The sequence below is a fragment of the Lolium rigidum genome, chromosome 3, assembly GCF_022539505.1.
Source record: "Lolium rigidum isolate FL_2022 chromosome 3, APGP_CSIRO_Lrig_0.1, whole genome shotgun sequence".
Taxonomy (NCBI): domain Eukaryota; kingdom Viridiplantae; phylum Streptophyta; class Magnoliopsida; order Poales; family Poaceae; genus Lolium; species Lolium rigidum.
Genome location: NC_061510.1, coordinates 75,506,284 through 75,528,144, shown reverse-complemented (window position 1 = coordinate 75,528,144; position 21,861 = coordinate 75,506,284). Strand labels below are relative to the sequence as shown.

Below are 21,861 nucleotides of genomic sequence, written 5' to 3'. Positions count from 1 at the left end.
TTACTTGAACTGTAATTTGCTCGCAAATGTTTGCCCAAACTTCCATCCAACCGGCATAATTTTGTTGAACACGATTGTTTGTCCATCAGTGTCGGTCACTCTAAGCGAGAGCATTTTCCCGGTAAGATACCCTCCGCACTGCCAGTACGCGCCCCAGTTACGGGACATTGGCAACCAATCATTTGAATCGGAGCTCTTGATATCGATTGACTTGATTGAACCACCAGCCGCCACATTCATCAAGATAACTAGGTTGAAGTAATCATGACCAACAATCCGGAACCGCACCCCACCCTTCCTCACGCATGGTACCCTGCAGAAATATATATCATCTTTAAGCATTTTTATGTTGTACTAGAAGCATGGGAAAGTGCCAAAAGAAAACAAATCTCATGTGTATGTACCTCTGGTACATGACGGGGATAATGCCACCCTCATAGACGCCGATCTTTTGCCAGGCCGGTTGGGCCATGTCAAAGTGTTCCCGCGGCAGGTTGCACCATCCACCGTTGTCGTTGGGAAGCGCATTGTTAGGCGGGCAGAGGTTTGTCGCGGTGATCGTCACCGTAACACCAGGTTTGCAGAACGCGGGGTCTGCCCGTTTGCGGTCACACGCGATTTTGTAGCACTGCCCGCATGAAGTGCCGTCTTTGAACAACACTGAGCTCAGCGCCGCCGTCCGCGTCCCGTACCCCTCCGCGTAGAGGTTGTCGTACCCGCATGCTCCACCTGCGTTAATGAAATAATATGCTTTTAGCTCAGGCACCACAATGTAGAATTCGATTTGGGTATGAAGAGCGCGAAATAAGCTCCTAGTTAGTTACCCATGGTGCCAGCGGCGTCAGCGCCGCCGTAGAACGTGGCATGCGCTTTCATCCATTTGATCGGCGCTTTGTCCACGGCCAAGGCCAACCCACAGCAGGTGAACATTAGCAACGCCACCGCGATAGCTGGAGCTGGAGCTGGCGCCATATTGCTGGATACGCTTATATCAATCTGACGGCCGCACGAATCTGATTTGGAAACTTTGTGTGCACCTCTTCTTGATTTTGTGTTTGCTCGTGTACCTAGCTCAGTGTCTGAGGACGGTTTGTTTTTTGACGGTTATTTGGGTGATGATTGTAAGGATTGGTTTGGTACGTATATATAGCCTTGTGATCGATGCCTGGAGGGGATTGAGCAAGGACATCACGAATGAAGCGGATAGCGTGCACATGCACACGGTCGTGCAGCCACACCATGGCTTACGGGCTAATCCGAGGAGATGCGCAGACACGTATAGTCTATTCTTTTCCCCGTATATCTTATTTAGTTATTATCTATCTTTGCTTGGCGATTTCTCTAGCTATTACTGACATCTAGAGAGATCATCCTTGTTTGACACTTTCTGAAGAAATGGACGGCATGTAATGCAGGTATGCATGACCTTTTTGACGGCTAGCTTTGGGATGTCCATGTTCGGGTACGTTCCCCTTGACCCCCTGTATACGAAAGGATGTCTCTTCTGTTCCTTGAATCATACTGCTGACCATGCGCTCCACCTCAACCTGTAAATGGGCACGCTCGCGGTAACCCACTAAGTGCTGTTTGTGGTCATTTGAATTAAACGGGATGATGCAGCTCGTTCATATAATGTTGTTGACCACCTGCCCAATTACTCCCCAGTCTCCACGTAAGTTTTTTGTTCAAGGGGGAATGGTCTCAGGATCGAGAGGGTGGATAGATATTACAGAAAGGACCTCAAAAGTAAGGAAATTACAAACATATCCAGACAATTAGCATAAAGGACCTCGGATCTAATTTGCAAAAAAACAGTCTAGTCTAGCTCCATCTGCACCGATCGAGCTTCAGCCAAGCATGGACAATTGTCGCATCACCGGGGACGAACCACTTGGAACACACTCGACCTCCCACCTCAAGAGCCCGCAAGAGAACCTCAAGGAAAGCCTAACAGCGCCGAGTGGCAGTACCGGGAGGAATAAGCCCGACGGCATTTCGCCATTCCCGATGGGGATACCACCGCAAACTCTAAACCTACAACTACAGTGAGAAGGGATACCTCTACTATGTACAGAGAAGCCCAACAACCATCTTTAGCTCCGCTCCGACCGGCTCGGTGAGGGGAGAGGAAGAGGAAGAGAAGTGTAGGTAACTGGGAGCCAACGTAGGTATTGTCGATATCTCAGTTGTGATGTTTTCTATCGTCCCCGTTGAATAAAGACTCCACGGATACTTTGCCACGATTTGGAGACGTCGGATGTGTGATATTGTTGCTGCTAGGGTGGCAAGCGGCGCGGGATGCGGGGCGCAGCTTTGTTATAATCATGCATTAATTCTGTTTAAATTTAGCATTATACCTCATTTTGATGTGTCTCATGTTATGCGGGACGGGAAGTGGGCGCCGCTTGCCCCCCTATGTACGCTGCCCAATTCTTCATCCATCCGCTAACAAGCTGGTTAATTGGCGCTCAGAAATGGCCAACAAAATCAATAACTTGCTTAATTTTTCTAACATAGAACATGCGATCTGTCCGTTGCAGGAGAAGACTCGTCAAAGGTCAGAAGGAATGAAGCGAGTAGAGTGCCCATCAGCCCATGTGCAGCCGCACCATGGCTTACGGACTAATCCCAAGACTATAGTATGTAAGCCAGATTATTATTTATATATTTTCCAATATCTTTAATCACCGATCAATCTGTGCTTGGCAATTTCTATATGATTGACATATAGAGATAATATGGTGTTGCTTGAGACTTTCGGAAGAAATAGACGGCGTTGTGCGATTTCCACATATGTATGCTTCACGTTTTCAGTTGCAGGGAGGATATTTGCTTGGCGACGTCTGTGATCTGTATATTTCTTAAACCGTACGGTTGATTTTGCATTGCACCTGGTCCTTACCGTCGACGGCTCCCATCAGCATGTAATGATTGAAGCGACAATAATCATCAACGCAGGCTTCTAGGGTTGAATTAGTCCCGCGTCGCGTTTGGATTCAGGGCAGGAGCGCGATCTAGCTTAGGGGTATCGTGTGTTAATTAAGTTCCATCCATCATCGTTGTAGTCAATATTATGATAGTAATATGAGGTTTCTTGACAAAATAACAATAGGAGGTTACAGTGAGGATAAGCATCATTTTTTCTCGTATCAAGAAATTCTTATTTTTAACAATTTACACTTTTGTATTTTATTTTTAGAAAATTCACTCATTTTCGACATATACTGAAATACGGCCACTCCAGATCAATGTGTTTCAACTATTACAGTAGTGCACACAACTTCAAATAAATTTTATTTTTCATGATACTTATAAAAAACTTAGTTCATTTCAGTCAGATTCAAGTAAAAAAAATGTGATGTACTAACTCAGTAGGATTGAATTTCGAATTTATGATCCCAATTCTTGTGACCGTCAAACACTCGTTTTTGAAACCAATTCCAAGATTTTTACTCCCTCTGACCCGATTTAGTTGTCGCAGCCATACATTCAAATGTTCAGTTTAAATTCGCGTCAATATTTTAATGTGGCTGGAGGGAGCATCTAATTCATGGGTGCCAAATGAGGTTCTATGGTTTTTCACTAGGGATAAGAATCTGGTGAACACTTGCCTACTGTAACAAGATGAGCTGCTTACTACAAGAAGGAGATGTTCATATTTTGTATTGTTCATAGCACTTCAAACTTGAAACAACCATAAGAAATATAATAAAGTATATTTATTTTTGAAAAGAGGAAAGCTCTAATCTCTGCATCTTATTGACGGATGTGCTGTTATACAGAAAAACTTGTGAACATATCTTACTGGGCACAAGCCGTTAACAAAAGAGTTGCTACATCTATTCAAAATTATATCTTTTTAGAGTTTTGCTCAAGAACTAAGAATGTTGTTAAATATCTACATTGCTGCCAGACTGATATTTTTTACTAGGGGGTCTTGGTATTTGGGGTTACCCTAGTTACCGTAAATAACTGAAGAAAATTTTGTAATATATTTTGAATTCAAAAGGAGAAAAGTTGAAATATTCAGTAACCGGTAGGTTACCGTCTAGTTACCGAGCAGTAACCACATAATTACCGGAAATCGCACAAATACGAGCCAAATTTTAAAAAAAATCCAATTTTTTTTTTGTTCAAGAAGCTCATTTACCGGGGGCGGTAGGTAAAACAGGTTGCTGGACGGTAACCGTGGTAACCAGTCCGGTAACTAAAACCCTGCTAGACACACATCATGTACCATCTTTCTTCCAAAATCAAGCCATGCAAGCATAAGAGCAGTTAACAAAACAAATTGTGGTCTATTGAAACAAAAAAAGTAGGAAGGCAATAACTAAAGTTGCATAGGAAGTGCAGAAGTATATGTATTTTGAAAAAAAAATAGAGACTAAATTGAAATAGAGGGAGTGCCAGCTAATCAACTATCAGGAAAGGATCATCCATCTTCGGGGTACTACCACTCCTACAATTGATCCGAGATGACCTCCAGCCAGCGACATTAATTTACTTTGTAGTGTTGAAGTTTCGTTTCCTTGGAATGCTGCTAATTTGTAGGCCGGTTGAGCGCACTTAATCTTGCTTGTATTTCTTGGCTTTCGGCCCATTCGGTCCAACACCTGGATCTGACGGAGGCTTCCTACTGTCTTCCACGAGCCGATCCACGGTCCCTTCAAGCCTGCTCATCTTCTGGCGCAGCCTGGCGATCTCGTTGCTGCACTCGGCGAAGCTCCCGTCGCTCGCCACCCGCGAGTTCATCTGGGACAGCACCGATTTTAGCCTCCGATCGGTGCACTGAATCTCCTGGCTCAGCCTCGCGATCTCGTTCTTGCACTCGGCCGACATCCCCTCGCTCGCCGCCGGCTGCGAGTTCATCTGCGACAGCGCCGAGCTTAGCTTCCGATCGGTGCTCCGAATCTCCTGGCCCAACCTCGCAATCTCGTTCCTGCACTCGGCTGACACCCCCTCGCTCGCCGCCGGCCGCGAGTTCACCTGGGACAGCGCGGCCTTCAGCTTCCGGTCCGTTTTCTGAAACTCCTGGCGTAGCTCGGAGACCTCGCCTCTCAACTCGGCGTAGTTACCCCCGTCCGCCGCCCGCGAGTTTTGTTGGGACAGCGCGGAGTCCAGCTTCCGGTCGCAGCTTCGGACTTCCCCGCGAACCTGCACGATCTCCTTGGTGAGTTCGGCCAGCTTCTTCTCGTCCGCCGCCCTCGAGTTTTTCTGGGAAAGTGCGGAGTCGAGCTTCCAGTCGCAGCTTCGAACTTCCCCGCGAATCTGTGCGATCTCCTTGGTGAGTTCGGCCAGCTTCTTCTCGTCCGCCGCCCGCGAGTTGCGCACCTGAGCCAGCGCGGTGTTTAGCTTGTCATCCGTTTTGAGAAACTCATAGTGTAGCTTGGTAAATTCAGTCCTCAACTCGTCGTGCTTCACCTCATCCCCCAGCCGCGAGTTCTGCATGATCCGGTCGCAGGCTCGAACAGCCCCGTGGATCTGTTTGATTTCCTCGGCGAGTTGGGCCAGTTTCTTCTCGTCCGCCGCCCGCCGCTGAGCAGAATCGTCGGACTGACTGCGAATCCGGGCCAACTCCGCCATAGCTTCGTCCTGAAAAGACTTGGTGAGCCGCTGTGCCTCGGAGAACTTCCTGTCGGCATACCGGCGCAGCTCGGCCTTGGCTTCGTCGGAGAGAGTCGACGACGCATCTAGGGTACCTAACCTGCTGTCGACGTATTTCTGGGTAATATACCCGAGTCCAAAGCCCTGAACGACCAGGCCGGCGCCGAGCAAACAGCCTTTCGTGATCGTCGCCCCTGAGTTGTTGCTGTTGTTGCTGCCTGCACCGGCGGAGAAGCGCCGGACGTTGCCCAAGCAGCTCACGGAGGGTTTGCTGGTGTTGGTGCCGCCGCTGACGGCCTTGGCGATCCCGGTGGCGAAGCTCCTGCCGACGCTCAGGCGAGACCTCATCAAACAGAGAGCCATCGGTGCTGGACTTTGGAGATCGAGACGTGCGTGCACCCGGCAGAAAAGTCCCAAGGATCCACAGCTCCGCTGGGTTTCCCTTATGTTTGTTCGTGCGTGGTCTACGGGCGCTAGGGCATATGCGTGTTTAAGGGTCCTCGGAGCGTCATTAGATACAATAAGTAATGCTGTTGCAATCCCTGCCTTCTCAGAGCTTTGACGGTGCGTGCATCGCCGTGTGGAGCCCGCCACCGAACTCCTTTTCTTTATTCATTCCCTATCATCTCGCCCTGATCCATCCATGCTTCGCCCCGCACGGCAATTGAGAGAGAGAGAGAGAGGGGGCCGGAGCCGGAGCATCGTCGGAGCCGGCGACGTCGTGGCTCTCCGCGGGAGAAAGCCACGGCCAACGAGCCACTGGCGAGCAAAATACTTAGGGTGGGGGGTTTAGGGTTCGCCGCCGCTGGAGATGAACGGGTTGCGGCGGAGCTTAGAGGGAGTCCGGGGTCTGTGGAGGACCGGCGGAGGTGGATCTTTGGGGAGGCGAGGGCATGGCGGCCGCGGGCGGTGGTGGCTGGCGGTCCGGCCGGTGGAGGTCGCGGGGGGAATGGAGGTGTTCGTGGTGGGGCGGCGGCGGCGCTCTTCGTCTTCTCCGGCGGTGGCGGTTTCGGCAACCCCTTCGTCCCCACGGCGGACCACCCTGACGCCCTGGAGTCGTCCGTCCCTGCACCATATTTGGAGGTAAATTCAGCCCCCGTCCCTCTGTCTTTGATCTCTCCTGCTCATACCGTCCCTCTCCAGGTCTTGCTACCTCCGCTTCGCCCCGTCTTCATCGACCTGCTCGGAGAGCTGCTAGCCACGCGGGTGAATCAACGATGGAGGCGCTCTTGCTTCTGACAAAATCGTCGCTGGTCATCGAGTACAGAGCCCAGCCGCCCCAGCGGCAGCTTTCTCCTCCAGACCGAACTCTCATCCTTAGATTCCCCCCATGGACCTGGGAGCCCGTGAATTCATCTTACATGTGCACAACATGCACCGGTGATATCTTTCTCATCCCTTTCTTGATTTTGCCTTGAAGCATATTAGATCTGATCCTCTTTTCTGACAATGAATGAAACTTTTCCCACTGTAGCTTTAGTTGATGGACATGACCAATGGTGCTTTAATTGTGGATCAGTGATGATTGATATTATAATGAAGACACACCTTTTAAAAATGCAAACTTGGCATTTTCTGCTTATTTTCTATGCAATAATAGATATTACACTTACTCTTAATGCTCATAAGAAAATAATCAATATTGTTTTCTTATCTAACTTTTGTTGTCTGCTTGTCCATAATATTTGATGGTCTCGCGATAGAATGGTGCCACACATGGCCCGTCCGGCAGCTCGCGTGTGGGCATGCTGCCGTGCTTCCATGGTAGTGGACAAGTGAGAGCTATCTTGGCTTTACTGTCCAAACTTATAAATTTGTTTATTTGTTTAGATTTTTTTTAAAATTCAAATCATTGGTTACATGATTTACATTGCTGAATTTTCTTGGAAGAATCAGCTTGGTTTCCGACAATTATTTGTGCAAGATGCCACAGGCTCACTCGCGACTCCTCGCCAACGCATGGACGGGCGGATCCAAACGTTTAGTGCCACCACCGATCAGTGCTCCCTGTTTGCCTTGCTGGTGCTGGCATGTCCACCGGCAGCGAGAGGGGCTAGGCCGGAAGCGAGCACACCAGAGCGGCTGAGCCAGAGGGAGGTGAAGAAGGACATGTGTACAAGAGGAGGATGCTGGCATAAGCACGCTGTCGATGAGCTGGGCTAATGTTGCCGTGGATGCCTGGACGCCCGTGGGGAGGTCTACCTTCGGACTGTCGTCGCCCCTGCCCCTGGTTTGCCGGCACACTGCTCATGGAATATAGAAAAGCAAAAGTTTATACACACACACTGTGGAAGTGAAATACCACACTGAGTACAGGGATTCAGCATGTACATCCAGATAAGTTTTCGTTTCACTTTGATTGTGCAATGTCTTTTTACTTTTCAATTGTGTCAGATATAGCTTATGAGATAACACAGTTTTAGATAGGTTCATTTGTATGATTGTTTCATTTGAAGTCTTTGCATTGTCCGTCTGCTTCTATATAGTCTGCTTCCATAATATAGAACTGAGAGTGTTAGGTTCAGCGCCAGCAGTTCTGTTGGGCAGCTATACCAGCACGAGTTTTGCTACATAATAAGTATATATATATTGAAGCTGGTTTTGCTACATGCTACATGTATCTTAATCACTAGCAAGGCTATTTTTAATCTCACTATAGAGCGAATTTTCATGGATTCAGTTCCGAGGCATCTGTTGCATTTTTGCCTGCAGGAAAGAAGAGTAAATTGTGGGTTTTCAGGCTTTTTTTGTACTGAAATTTCAGGTAGTTATAGACATGCATCAGTAACATTGACATGGTGAAGTACACAGTCCATACTGATAGATTTTATATTCCTCCTTGGACAAAAGGATAGTAGAAGTATCTTAAATTGCAATTTCAAGAACATAGGGGCAACATAGTCAACCAACCTACCTGCTGACCAACACGAGTCGACTTCTTCCTGATATGATGGGTAGGAGCAACACAGGTGTTGTCGCCAGGCTGGAGGCGCCAGTGGAGCATGACAGTTCTACCGGTGTAGAACAGGATGACATGTCGTGAGTCTGGGAGAGGGCCCGCTGACCTGATTAGTCCAATGGATCTTGCCGGGAATTATTGGTTTTTTTCCTTACCATGTTGTTCATTGGTTGCTTAGTGCTGAAAAATATAGAATCATGCATATGTCTTTTCTACAACAACAACAACAACATCAAAGCCTTTTTCCCAAGCAAGTTGGGGTAGGCTAGATATGAAACCCAACAGAAAAAGAGACCAAAACAAGGAGAAAGAAAGAAAAAAAACGAGTAACAAGGAGAAACATGCATATGTCTTTTCTAAGTGTTTTTTCTATTCTTTCTGCTTATATTTGTTTTTCCCTGTCACGTCCACCCTCTCAATTTGCTATTTGTTTTCCCTTGTTTGTGTTCTGCAGATTGCGCTTCGGGTTGCTGGTGTTTGCTGCATTTGTTATGTTCTTCAGCAGCTCCGGTGGCCTCTTTCTTGCTCCTGTAAGGTGTGGTGTTTTTCTGTTCGGGCTGTTTTTTTACTTCTATTTTGCTGACTAGAGTGTGGTTGGCGTAGTTTAGTTCATTGGTTGTGCTTGATGAACAACCGATCTGGTGGATCGCGGTTGTCAGGCAGGAAACGTCATGGTATGGTCCGTTTGTGTGCGTGTTGTTTATTGAGCGAGAAGGTTGAGGCCATTGATCCAGAGCGGTTGATACAAGTCAGTTCTAGAGATCATGTGGTTTGTTCTGGTTATGGGATGCACTTATAAGATGCATGACCATAAGATTGCAGCCCTCTATTTCGTTTCTTCCTTTTCTGTTTTTCCGTTCTGTCCCATAAGTTGTCATTTCTGCATGCTATTATTGCCGCAACGATCCTTAACCCCTCTAGCTATGAGTCTCAGGTCTGCATCAATATGGATATTGCTGAGATCCTAGATCCGCAGATTCTTTTTATCTTTGCTTGTCATTGCGTGGATCTTTTTGCATCTCAGTTTCTAAGATTTTAGGCCATCATGTAGATAGTAGGAAATGACTTTTGAAAGAAAACGAATTTTTAGAGTGTACCCTTGGAGGTAGAGTAGTAGTACATGATTAAATGTTTGGTTAGTTTTTATGCAACAACCTCTTTTATAGCAGCACATAGAATGCAGTTCAAGACTTCAAGTTCAGACCCTTTTACCTGGGTTGAGAAGTTTTTAGTGCAACAATTGGGAGTTTAAGACAACTGCAACCCTCTGAATTTTCAGTAATATTCAGAGCGAAAAATGCATAATAAGTTCTTATTCACTTTAGATGGTATTTGGCCAGCAGTTTTGATAGGTACAAGGGCACCAAATGAGTTACACCATGCTTATAAAAGAATCTCTCACGGAGAATTATTACCTCAAAGATGATGCATGTGTTTTACTTACTGAACCAAATTACTTAGACGTCAGAGAGCATATGTAGATATCAACATATTGTTTTAACAAGTGCACATGCAAGCCCATCTCTTAAAAGGTGAAAATGCAATGTGCATTTATCCTGAGCTTATGACTGATTGGTAATTGCTTTGTATAAATGCCTTGCAGCTTGGTTGTTTGAATAAGGAGATATTATAGCTATATAGGTTACTTTGGTTTGCTGAACCAAAAGTTGTATGTCGAACCAAATGTGGTATGTTGCACTTGGCAAGAGGGCTCACTGTAAAGAAGAGGAAACCCATCTGCAAGAGGGCTCACTGTAAAGAAGAGGAAACACATCTGCAAGAGTTCAGCATTAACTGTGTATATAATGTCCTTTTGTGTGTAGCATATACGTGCTGATTGCATCATGTAGATGGAGATTTGACTTATCGGGTGGTCTTTTCCGTGTTACCAGATTTTTTTTCTATTTATGAAGGTGCAGTGCATGCTGGGAGTATGGTTCCTGATCGTTTGTAGGGTATATGAATGTAGTGTGCAGTGATATCGATTTGTCGGGATCTCCGAATAGCTAGGAAATGTATGACTGGGTTGTGTAAAATATCAGTTTGAGCTAATCAGAACATGCGTCTTTCTCACTAACATGTCGTCTGGTTTTCTCTCCAATTAGGATCTTCTAAATGACCATGGAATACCTTGCAACAAGAAAACGTGATCTATATGTTGTTATTTCGTCTAGGTTACATATAACTTTTTATGATGTGTTATATTGTTATGTAGGTTTGTTGGATATGAGCAGCCGATTAAGCTTATTTGCCAGCAAGGCCAGCGTTTTGAGTCTGATGATGTTGAAATTGTTGATGTAGTGGATTTGTTGGTTATGAACCCACATGTTGTGACAGTCTGTGGATGTTGTTGATTTAGGTTTTGGTGCGGTGATCTGTGCATGACTAATAATTTTAGATGTAACCCATTCAGAGATGGTGGTTGTTATCATGTGATGAATGCAATTGGAAGGCAATATAGGAAGGCTTGGGTATCAGTCTTCTAAAGACAAATGTAGTCAATGTGCCAGACCTCTTTTGCCCCTCTTGCAAGTTTTTTTTGTGTCTATGATTCTCTTCCTTTTGTGGTCAATTACATGTTACAGATCTCCATATTAGTATCTAGAGATGGATATGTTGTTGACATGGTTTTCTTTGGGACGTGGCTTGGGATGTAAACCTGTCGTTGTACAGGTCGATGGAAATTTCTCCTTTCTCTCTGTTGTGCATATTGGACTATCATGTTTGTTTGGTAGAAGCTAATCTATGTTTGTTGTCGTAGTGTTCCTGTATTCTTTTGGGAGGGAGGACGTTTGTTTTCAGGTCCATACTCCCTCGGCCCTTATTTTGTCTACATTCTAGAAAAAAAGGAGGAAGTATATTATTATCTTGAAGATTGTTCTGCTTTTGCCCGTCCTGTTTGAAAGTAGGTGTGCCACTAAGGTAAAATAGTACTCCCTCTATCCATAAAAGGATGTTGCAATTTTATTAAAATTTAGATGTATCTGGACATTATTTAATGTATAGGAACATCTAAATTTATACAAATCTAAAACAATATTTTATAGATGTGGAAAATAGAAATTAAGTGATATATCGGTGAATCAAGCAAAGTGCCAATGAATCTACCATAACAGCCACATTATAAGAACGAATTGTAGGCGGCGCGGCGAAGCGCGCATATTCACCTAGTATCTTCGTATCTTTCTTCGCATGCAATGCGAAAAGGACTCTATACAATCTCTTTTTTTTCGAATAGGACTATACAAATGTACTCCGTATCCGTTTGGCAACAAAACTCCAAAATACGCGTTCAAGCTTTTCTGCGATCTGTTCTTCCGTGGATCAGTAATACAGATTCTGATATAAAAAAAAGTTAACAACACACGCGCAATGGAACAGGATCGATCCACATACTCTCTTCTCAAAAAAAAAAGTCACATACTCTCGGTGAAGCAACACGCGGAAAAAGTAAATGGCCAAAGGTGCGTCGACTTCTTTTATGTCTTGCACCGGCCGGGAGAAGGAAAAAAAAATATGTGCTAGGAAAGAGGGAGTATTTTTATTGAATATAGTTCAGGAAATCATTTTTTTGTTATCAGAACTAGCTATGCAAATTTCTCATCAAGATTCACCTAAAATTTCTCTTACTCCCTCCGTTAAAAAAAAAGCTGCTCAACTTTTTCTACATACTGATGTAAACTATATACTCCCTCTCTCACAGATTATTAGGCATGCGCGTACCCCTAGGTCGTAAATTTGATCAAATTAGCATTAGTTATATGTTATAAAAATTATACCATTAGAAAGTTTAGATGTTCTATTTTATAACGATATAATTTTGCATTATATAATTTAAATTATATATGTCAAATTGATGACCTAGGGATACGGGAAAGACTAGTAAACTGAGACGGAGGGAGTACCTCCGTATCTAGACAAAATTAGGAAGCCATTTCAAAATCGGAGGGAGTACAATAGAAGAAACAAATTAATTAGGAGAAAAATTCATCGAGCACCTAGAGAAAAGAAAATTAGAATAAACCTGCTGCAGGATTTCATCTGTGTAGGTTGTAATTGTCAGCTTCGGGATGTGCCGGGTTGTGGTTGTCCTCAACGGGCCGAGTGAAGCCACTAGTAGGGAATAGCTTACTACTCGTGTGTGAAATTTGTCTACCAGTCTCCGACTAGCCCGGCGGCACGCTACTATTATGTGGGCTACTGCTCACGTGCCAGCATGCTCACTACCATTACACTATAGGGTTTGCTTGGTTTTGCACGCTGTCATTACTATTGTGTGGATTTTTGCGCACGTCGGCTTATTCCAGCTGACGGGACACGGGACAGTATATGTGCATAGGAGTTATCTAGGATCATCACGCTATACTCGATCTCAAAGGGAACCCTGTAACAACATATATATACATAGTTTGCAAAATATGCACCACAAGATAACATTACAATTTATAGTTTTGGAAAGCACGGTCGACGATTTGATTAGGAAAATGCGAACATCAAAACAACACATGAGCTAGTCCTAAAGGCGGGAGTAGAAACACTTGTTTATCTATTTCTCTACACGTGCTTGCAGGGACAGGTCCAGAAATTTAACTTTAGATGTTCAAATTTCAACCATCAAAACGTCCATGCCTTTGCTGAATTAGAAGTACAAATCAACCATTGTATCACCAGTATTTCAAAAGGTTAAAATACATGTAAAAATAGAGAAAATTACAATATGACAATATGATCTGCCATACCGCTTGGAAGCCGCTTGGCTTCCCTACATCCCCTATCGCTACCAGCGCACCGGCTTTCTTATTTCCCTTCTCTGTTTGGTCTGATGCGGGCAACAACCCATGGGGCGCCGCGTGGCATTGGGTCGATACTCGAATTGGGGATGTTTTGGTCATAGGTCGCTAGTCGATTTGAGGATGTTGGTCACATATCGATACTCTTTTCTTTTTGCAATCATAGGTTCGTCATTGTTTTGCCGCCGCTCGGTCTGAGATGGTCGCTCTCAGCTAGTTTGGTCATATGTGGCCAGTATATGTACTACTCCATTTGTCTACAAATAAATATATTTCAAAGTTTAGTCCAAATTTGGAAGAGAAAATGCAAACTAGAAGTGCTAAAAGATACCCAAAGTAATACATGAACAATAAACATTATGTATATGCAATTTTTTTGAGAAAATTTTGGGTGTTTATCTGTACACCCATGGGCCATAGTGGATCCGTCCATGCGTGTTTATGAGTTTTCCTTTGAATCTCATATCCAAGACACACACCATTTATAACATAAAGAAATAAACTTAATCATAAACTTGAAGTTATGAATAATAAACACTTTATTATTACCTCTAGGGCATAACTCCTTAAATGCTATGGTTGGTTCCGGTCGCTGAGAAGCTAGGCCAACACTAACTAAAGTGGTTTGGTCATATCCAACGAAGGCCTCTAGAAGCACCGGTTAATAGTGAAATCCGAAGGAGTATGAAAAAATACAAGGAGGGGCAGAGAAAAATCAAAATTGACATGGATGGAGGCGGTAAAAAGAGACTTGAGGGATTGAAATCTCACTAAAGATCTTGCTCTTGAGATGACCACAAGGGAAAATGAGTGATCCATGTGTCAGAATCTTAGTTTACTTGTTTTCTCTCTCTCTCTCTCTCTCTCTCTCTCTCTCTCTCTCTCTCTCTCCTTGTTTTGGTTTTTCAAATGTTTTCATTGGGTTTTATATCTAGCCTATCCAACTTGCTTGTTCTTTGTATCAACTAGCACCCCTGGCTAGATTAAAGCTTTATACGGTGGGTGGCTCAATCGCAGGTGTTGGTGGAGGCAGTGGAGAAAGCACATGGGTAGATGAGGAATGGAAGCAGACCTCCTACGTCGACAAGGAGGGCATTGAGGACGCGGGCAAAGATGTTGGGCCAGAATCTCCTGCAATTCTTGTGCTTCTCCCTGTTCTGTGGTGTGTACAATATCAATTAAGATGAAAATGTTATGTAGCTGAAATTTAGCGAAGATTTTTATTTTTTATTTTTCTAGGGTAAAATTGAACAAGTCTTAGGTGAATATATATCTCATGTGCACAACATTAGAAGCGGGAATGTGAGAGATGTTAAGGAAGCAACTTCAGGTTAAGATAAATTAAATGAAGATGGAGATTAAGAAAAGAAAGGGAGGGAAGTAAGAAATAAAGAAAGCATATATGGATAAACTTAGAAGTAGAGATAGTAAAGAGTTTTATTTTTATCATCATTTTAGCTATTTGTTTGGTCATGTACTGTATTATTTTGTTCATAAAATAGCAAATGAGGCAATGCATTATGTTCACCTAAACTACAATGGAATCCCCCGGCAATCCAGTAACTTGACAATATATTGCTATTCAAGTAACGATAAAATATAAAATAAGATGCTTTACAATGTTAAACATGTTAGTTTTAAACTCGCAATTAAATAAACTGAATGACACTCGAACGTGTCGTTGATTATGTGTCGATCCAGCTCAAAAATAACAACATTATGAATTCCGATAAAAAAAACTCCCCAGGAGCTCTTTTTTTACGATGTGCGCATGTAGGCATACACTATTTGTATTCATAAACATAACAATACAGAGTTGGTAGGCATACAAGTAACATAACACAAAGAGTATATAAACGGATGTACTGCTGCAAACTGCCGCCGCCGCAACTACCAAGAACCAGGGCCGGCCCTAACATATCAGGGGCACGGTGCAAGACCAAAAAAAGGGCCCTATACACAAGCAATAGAGAAAAAATTTGGTATTTAATTTAATTATAATTTAATCATTTAATCTTGGACTCTACTCACGATCTTATTAAATTTTAGCTAAAATTCTAGCTCTCACCCAGCTGCGTGCTGCTGCCAATTCCCCTCCTGATTTCCCCCTTTCTTCAACCTTCTATCTTGCTCAAGGGTCAAGCACATTAGGATTGAGGAATAAGGAAGGAGAAGTGGAGAACAAATCAAATCAAATCAAATATATAGAAGTGGAGAACAAACAAATCAAATCGGCATGTATGAGCAAGAAAAAACTAATCTTGAAGAATATATTGAAGGGGATTGTACCAACCTTTACAAATTCGAGAGAGATTTCTTGAAAATCAATGAATCATGATCTCCTCTTCTATTAATTCCTCCAAAACGGCTAGAAATCTCGAGCCGCCCCATCGTCGGTGACACGGCGGTGATTGGGGTTGGGGAATGGACAAGTGAAGGAGGAGCCAAAGTGGAGAAGACGATGCGCAGGGAACTTTCCACGCGAACCGGCCGGATTGAGTCAATGCACTTTCCTTTTCTTCATCGATGTGTGCAGGGAAGGCAATGCCTTCAGCCACGTGAGCTGATTTTGACTCAATTTTTTTCCAAATGTGAGCTACAGCTGCGCTTGTACTTACTACTTAGAGCATCTCCAGCCGCGTCCCTCAAAGCGTCCCCCAAACCGCGCCAGATTGAGCGTTTGGGAGACGTGTTTTGTTCGTGCCGTCTTTGGGGGACGTCGCTCCCCAGCCGCGTCCCCCAAACGCCGCCCCCAAACATTTAAAATACTTTTTTTTTGCATTTTTATTTCAATTTCCACAAACTAATACATAATTGGGTACGTGGTTTCCACAAACTAATACATAGTTGGAACCATGGTGGACACAAATATAAAATATTGCAAATAAACTAAACCTAACTAGGCCGTGCATCGGAGGTTTCCCGTGTTCGCTCGCTAAGAAAGAACACTCGAGGGCACACCGAGTCACCTAAACTGGAAAATCCAGCGGGAGGATGGTGCCCTTGTTGGTTCTACCGATGAGGCGAACAGGGCGAAACCTCCGTGCACGTATTCGCTGCGAAGAAACAACACTCGGCCGTCCTCCTCGTCGGTGCCGTCGTCGTGGGATTCCCTGTCGCCGTGGTAGTCCCGGCGGCGGCGCCTCTCGTCGAAGACCTTGACGCTCATGTCCCCGTTGCCGAAGTAGGAGAACACGAGGATGAAGCCGGCTTCGAGGCCGTGGTGGCGCGCGAACTTCTCCCAGCCCGATGTTGAGGTACATCTTGCCGCGCGCGTCGTAGATCGCGTCGACGATCCACCGGTAGTAGCCGCACGAATGCTCCCGCGGATGCATCTTGCGCGGGCGTACGCCGCCGACGTACTCGGCGAAGGAGTCCGGCAGCCTCTGGATGCCGCGCGGGTCGCCCTTGAGGACGAGGACGAACTCGAACAGCACGTCCGGCTCCACGTCCATCTCCGACGATGAAGACGATGGCGTGGGAGGCGATGGCGAGCGTTCAGCTATGCCGCGGCCACGACCACGACCACGACCACGGCCACGGCCGCGAGGTTGGCCTCCGCCTCTACCAGACATAGCGTCGAGTCTTGTTGAGAGATGGTGGCGGCTAGGGTTTGGGAGAGATGCGCTAGAGTTTGTGTGTGAGAGGGATGATGAGAGGCGCCCCTTTTTATAGGCCGGAGGGAGGCGGATGAGCGGTGGTGCTCATTAACGCGAGCACGCAGAGCTAGGCGCGACGGGACGCGTCGATGCGCCCTCTGTGGGAACTGCACCGTCGCTACAGGAACTGCACCATCGCTGCGCGCCAATAACTTCCGTCGCGAGGTAGGCGACGGTTAGGTTAAAATTAATTGTGCCACTGACGGGTCGGCCCCGCCACTCCCGGCCACGCTTTTCGGTGTGTCCGGCGTCCCCGTTGCGTCCCCTGTGGGACGGGGACGGGCTCGGGGCGCCATACACCATATCGGGGCGCGCCGGACAAAAATGGGCTTTGGGGGACGCGGCTGGAACGCATTTTTTGTCCGGCGCGCCCCAAATCCCTTTGGGGGACGCTTTGGGGGACGCGGCTGGAGATGCTCTTACATACCATATTAACATAGCTGGGTGAGGCCCCTAGCGATCGGGGGCCCGGTGCTGCCGCACCGGTTGCACTGCCTCAGCGCCGGGCCTGCCAAGAACACACATCCTCCACCGTCGCCGTAGAAGAAGGGCACTAGTAGTTGGTCCACACTTTAGCCATGAGGCATTAACGAGCCGCAGTAGCCACCAGCCCCGTGACTGGATCTTGTTGGGAGCACAACCTCACTATGCTTGTGTGAAATAGATAAAATTTGAGGACAGCTTCAACCAATAAGTGCAGCGGAAAAACAAACACAACTACACGCACAAGTGCACAAGGATTTACGTGGAAAACCTCCTCAACTTGAGGAGGGAAAAATCACAGGTGTGGACCAACCGATCCACGCAAGCTTCACTATGAGCAACATGGATACATAGTCTTTTCTAGAACATCTAGATATTACAACATACTTCACCTCGTTTCCCACCGGCAACAGCAATAGCAATCATAAGAGACAAGATACAACAAAGCATGGATATCACAGATTATGTCCTCTTCGGCAATCAGCAAACTGCTCTTAAACCGCATATCCAATAAGCACAAAACTTGGCAGATAAGTGCTTGTGACGGTAAAGCACACGTCCGTTGGGAACCCCAAGAGGAAGGTGTGATGCGTACAACAGAAAGTTTTCCCTCAGTAAGAAACCAAGGTTATCGAACCAGTAGGAGATGAAGGTCACGTGAAGGTTGTTGGTGAAGGAGTGTAGTGCGGCGCAACACCAGGGATTCCGGCGCCAACGTGGAACCTGCACAACACAATCAAAATACTTTGCCCCAACTTAACAGTGAGGTTGTCAATCTCACCGGCTTGCTGTAAACAAAGGATTAAACGTATGGTGTGGAGAATGATGTTTGTTTGCAAAGAACAACAGAGAACAGTGATTGCAGTAGGTTGTATTTCAGATGTAAAAGAATGGATCGGGGTCCACAGTTCACTAGTGGTGTCTCTCCAATAAGATAAATAGCATGTTGGGTGGACAAATTACAGTTGGGCAATTGACAAATAGAGAGGGCATAACAATGCACATACATATCATGATGACTACTATGAGATTTACTTAGGGCATTACGACAAAGAACATAGACCGCTATCCAGCATGCATCTATGCCTAAAAAGTCCACCTTCGGGTTAGCATCCGCACCCCTTCCAGTATTAAGTTGCAAACAACAGACAATTGCATTAAGTACTGCGCGTAATGTAAACAATACAAATATCTTTAGACAAAGCATTGATATTTTATCCCTAGTGGCAACAGCACATCCACAACCTTAGGGGTTGCTGTCACTCCCCCAGATTCAATGGAGACATGAACCCACTATCGAGCATAAATACTCCCTCTTGGAGTCACAAGTATCAACTTGGACAGAGCCTCTAGTAGCAACGGAGAGCATGCAAGATCATAAACAACACATATATGATAGATCGATAATCAACTTGACATAGTATTTCATATTCATCGGATCCCAACAAACACAACATGTAGCATTACAAATAGATGATCTTGATCATGATAGGCAGCTCACAAGATCTAAAGATGATAGCACAAGAGGAGAACACAACCATCTAGCTACTGCTATGGACCTATAGTCTAAGGATGAACTACTCACGAATCAGTCCGGAGGCGGGCATGGTGATGTAGAGCCCTCCGGTGATGATTCCCCTCTCCGGCAGGGTGCTGGAGGCAATCTTCAGAACCCCTCGAGATGGGATTGGCGGCGGCGGCGTCTCAGTAACTTTTCTCGTATCGTGGCTCTCGGTACTAGGGTTTTCGCGACGGAAGGATTATATAGGCGAAGGGGCAGAGTCGGGGGATGCTCGAGGGGCCCACCCCATAAGGCGGCGGGGCCAGGGTGGGGCCGCACCCCTATGGTGTGGCCGCCTCGTCGCCCCTCTTCGTCTCCTCTTCGGACTTCTGGAAGGCTCCGTGGAAAATAAGACAGTGGGCTTTTGTTTCGTCCAATTCCGAGAATATTTCCTGTGTAGGATTTCTGAAACCAAAAACAGCAAAAAACAGGAACTGGCGCTTCGGCATCTTGTTAATAGGTTAGTGCCGGAAAATACATCAAAATGATGTAAAGTGTATATAAAACATGTGAGTATTTTCATATAACTAGCATGGAACATAAGAAATTATAGATACGTTTGAGACGTATCAAGCATCCCCAAGCTTAGTTCCTACTCGCCCTCGAGTAGGTAAACGATAACAGACATAATTTTTGAAGTGACATGCTACTATCATAATCTTAATCAATACTATTGTAAATCATATGAGATGAATGAAGTGATTCAAAGCAATGGTAAAGATGATGACTAAACAACTGAATCATATAGCAAAGACTTTTCATGAATAGTACTTTCAAGTCAAGCATCAATAAGTCTTGCATAAGAGTTAACTCATAAAGCAATAGATTCTTAATAAGAGGTTTTGAAGCAACACAAAGGAAGATTTAAGTTTCAGCAGTTGCTTTCAACTTTCAACATGTATATCTCATGGATAATTGTCAATACAAAGTAATATGATGAGTGCAAAAAAGCAAGTATGTAAGAATCAATGCACACAGTTGACACAAGTGTTTGCTTCTAAGATAGAAAGAAGTAGGTAAACTGACTCAACATAAAGTAAAAGAAAGGCCCTTCGCAGAGGGAAGCAGGGATTACTCATGTGCTAGAGCTTTTTATTTTGAAAACATGGAGACAATTTTGTCAACGGTAGTAATAATTCATATGTGTTATGCATAAAACCTCCTATAAGTTGCAAGCCTCATGCATCGAATACTAATAGTGCCCGCACCTTGTCCTAGTTAGTTTGGACTTCCATGGATTATCATTGCATTACATATGTTTCAACCAAGTGTCACAAAGGGGTACCTCTATGCCACCTCGTACAAAGGTCCAAGGAGATAAATCGCATTTGATTTCTCTATTTTGATAGATCTCAACTTTAGGACATCCATACCGGGACAACATAGAAAACAGATAATGGACTCCTCTTTAATGCTTTAAGCATTCAACAACAGATTATATTCTCATAAGAGATTGAGGATTAATGTCCAAGATGAAACTTCCACCATGATACATGGCTTTGGTTGGCGGCCCAATGTTCTTCTCTAACAATATGCATACTCAAATCATTTAACTCATGGCAAATCTCCCTTACTTCAGACAAGACGAACATGCATAGCAACTCACATGATATTCAACAAAGGTGTAATAGTTGATGGCGTCCCCAGAAACATGGTTACCGCTCAACAAGCAACTTATAAGAAATAAGATACATAAGCGACATATTCTTTACCACAATAGTTTTTAGGCTACTTTCCCATGAGCTATGTATTGCAAAGACAAGGAATGAAATTTTAAAGGTAGCACGCAAGCAATTTACTTTGGAATGGCGAGAAAAATACCACATAATAGGCGAGTTATGGTGGACACAAATGGCATAAATTTTGGCTCAAGGTTTTGGATGCACGAGAAGCATTCCCTCTCAGTACAAGGCTTTGGCTAGCAAGGTTGTTTGAAGCAAATACAAGTATGAACCGGTACAGCAAAACTTACATAAGAACATATTGCAAGCATTATAAGACTCTACACTGTCCTCCTTGTTGTTCAAACACTTTTACCAGAAAATATTTGGAATTTAGAGAGACCAATCATGCAAACCAAATTTCAACAAGCTCTATGGTAGTTCTCCATTAATAGGTTTAAACTACATGATGCAAGAGTTTAAACATGATCTACTTGAGAGCTCAAAACAATTGCCAAGTATCAAATTATTCAAGACAATATACCAATTACCACATGAAGCATTTTCTGTTTCCAACCAAATAGCAATAAATGAAGCGGTTTTCAACTTCGCCATGAACATTAAAAGTAAAACTAAGAACACCAGTGTTCAATATGAAAAAGCGGAGCGTGTCTTTCTCCCACACAAGGAATGCTAGGATCCGAGTTTATTCAAACAAAAACAAAAATAAAAAACACACAGACGCTCCAAGTAAAGCACATAAGATGTGACGGAATAAAAATATAGTTTCACTAGAGGTGACCTGATAAGTTGTTAATGAAGAAGGGGATGCCTTGGGCATCCCCAAGCTTAGATGCTTGAGTCTTCTTGAAATATGCAGGAATGAACCACGGGGGCATCCCCAAGCTTAGACTTTTCACTCTTCTTGATCATATCATATCATCCTCCTCTCTTGATCCTTGGAAACTTCCTTCACACCAGACTCAAAACAATCTCATTAGAGGGTTAGTGCATAATCAAAAATTCACATGTTCAGAGAGGACACAATCATTCCCAACACTTCTGGACATTACCCAAGGCTACTGAAAGTTAATGGAGCAAAGAAATCCACTCAACACAGTAAAACAAGCAATGTGAAATAAAA

The 21,861-nt window shown here is 44.5% G+C and overlaps 1 protein-coding gene across 1 annotated transcript; it reads right to left on the bottom strand.

Moving 5' to 3' along the window:
* Positions 1 to 972, bottom strand: LOC124696900 (expansin-A24-like). Its single transcript, XM_047229560.1, has 3 exons — positions 825 to 972; positions 405 to 729; positions 1 to 313 (listed from the first exon to the last, which is right to left on the bottom strand). The coding sequence occupies exons 1-3, from the start codon at positions 970 to 972 to the stop codon at positions 1 to 3; spliced, it is 786 nt and encodes a 261-aa protein (XP_047085516.1).
* Positions 973 to 21,861: the final 20,889 nt, after the last annotated feature.

Bases quoted from the DNA above. Each gene is read 5' to 3' on its own strand.
- LOC124696900 (XM_047229560.1), bottom strand. From the start codon at position 972: ATGGCGCCAGCTCCAGCTCCAGCTATCGCGGTGGCGTTGCTAATGTTC. The intron at 730-824 runs GTAACTAACTAG...TCATTAACGCAG, and splicing joins TGACGCCGCTGGCACCATGG to GTGGAGCATGCGGGTACGAC. The intron at 314-404 runs GTACATACACAT...ATATTTCTGCAG, and splicing joins ATCCCCGTCATGTACCAGAG to GGTACCATGCGTGAGGAAGG.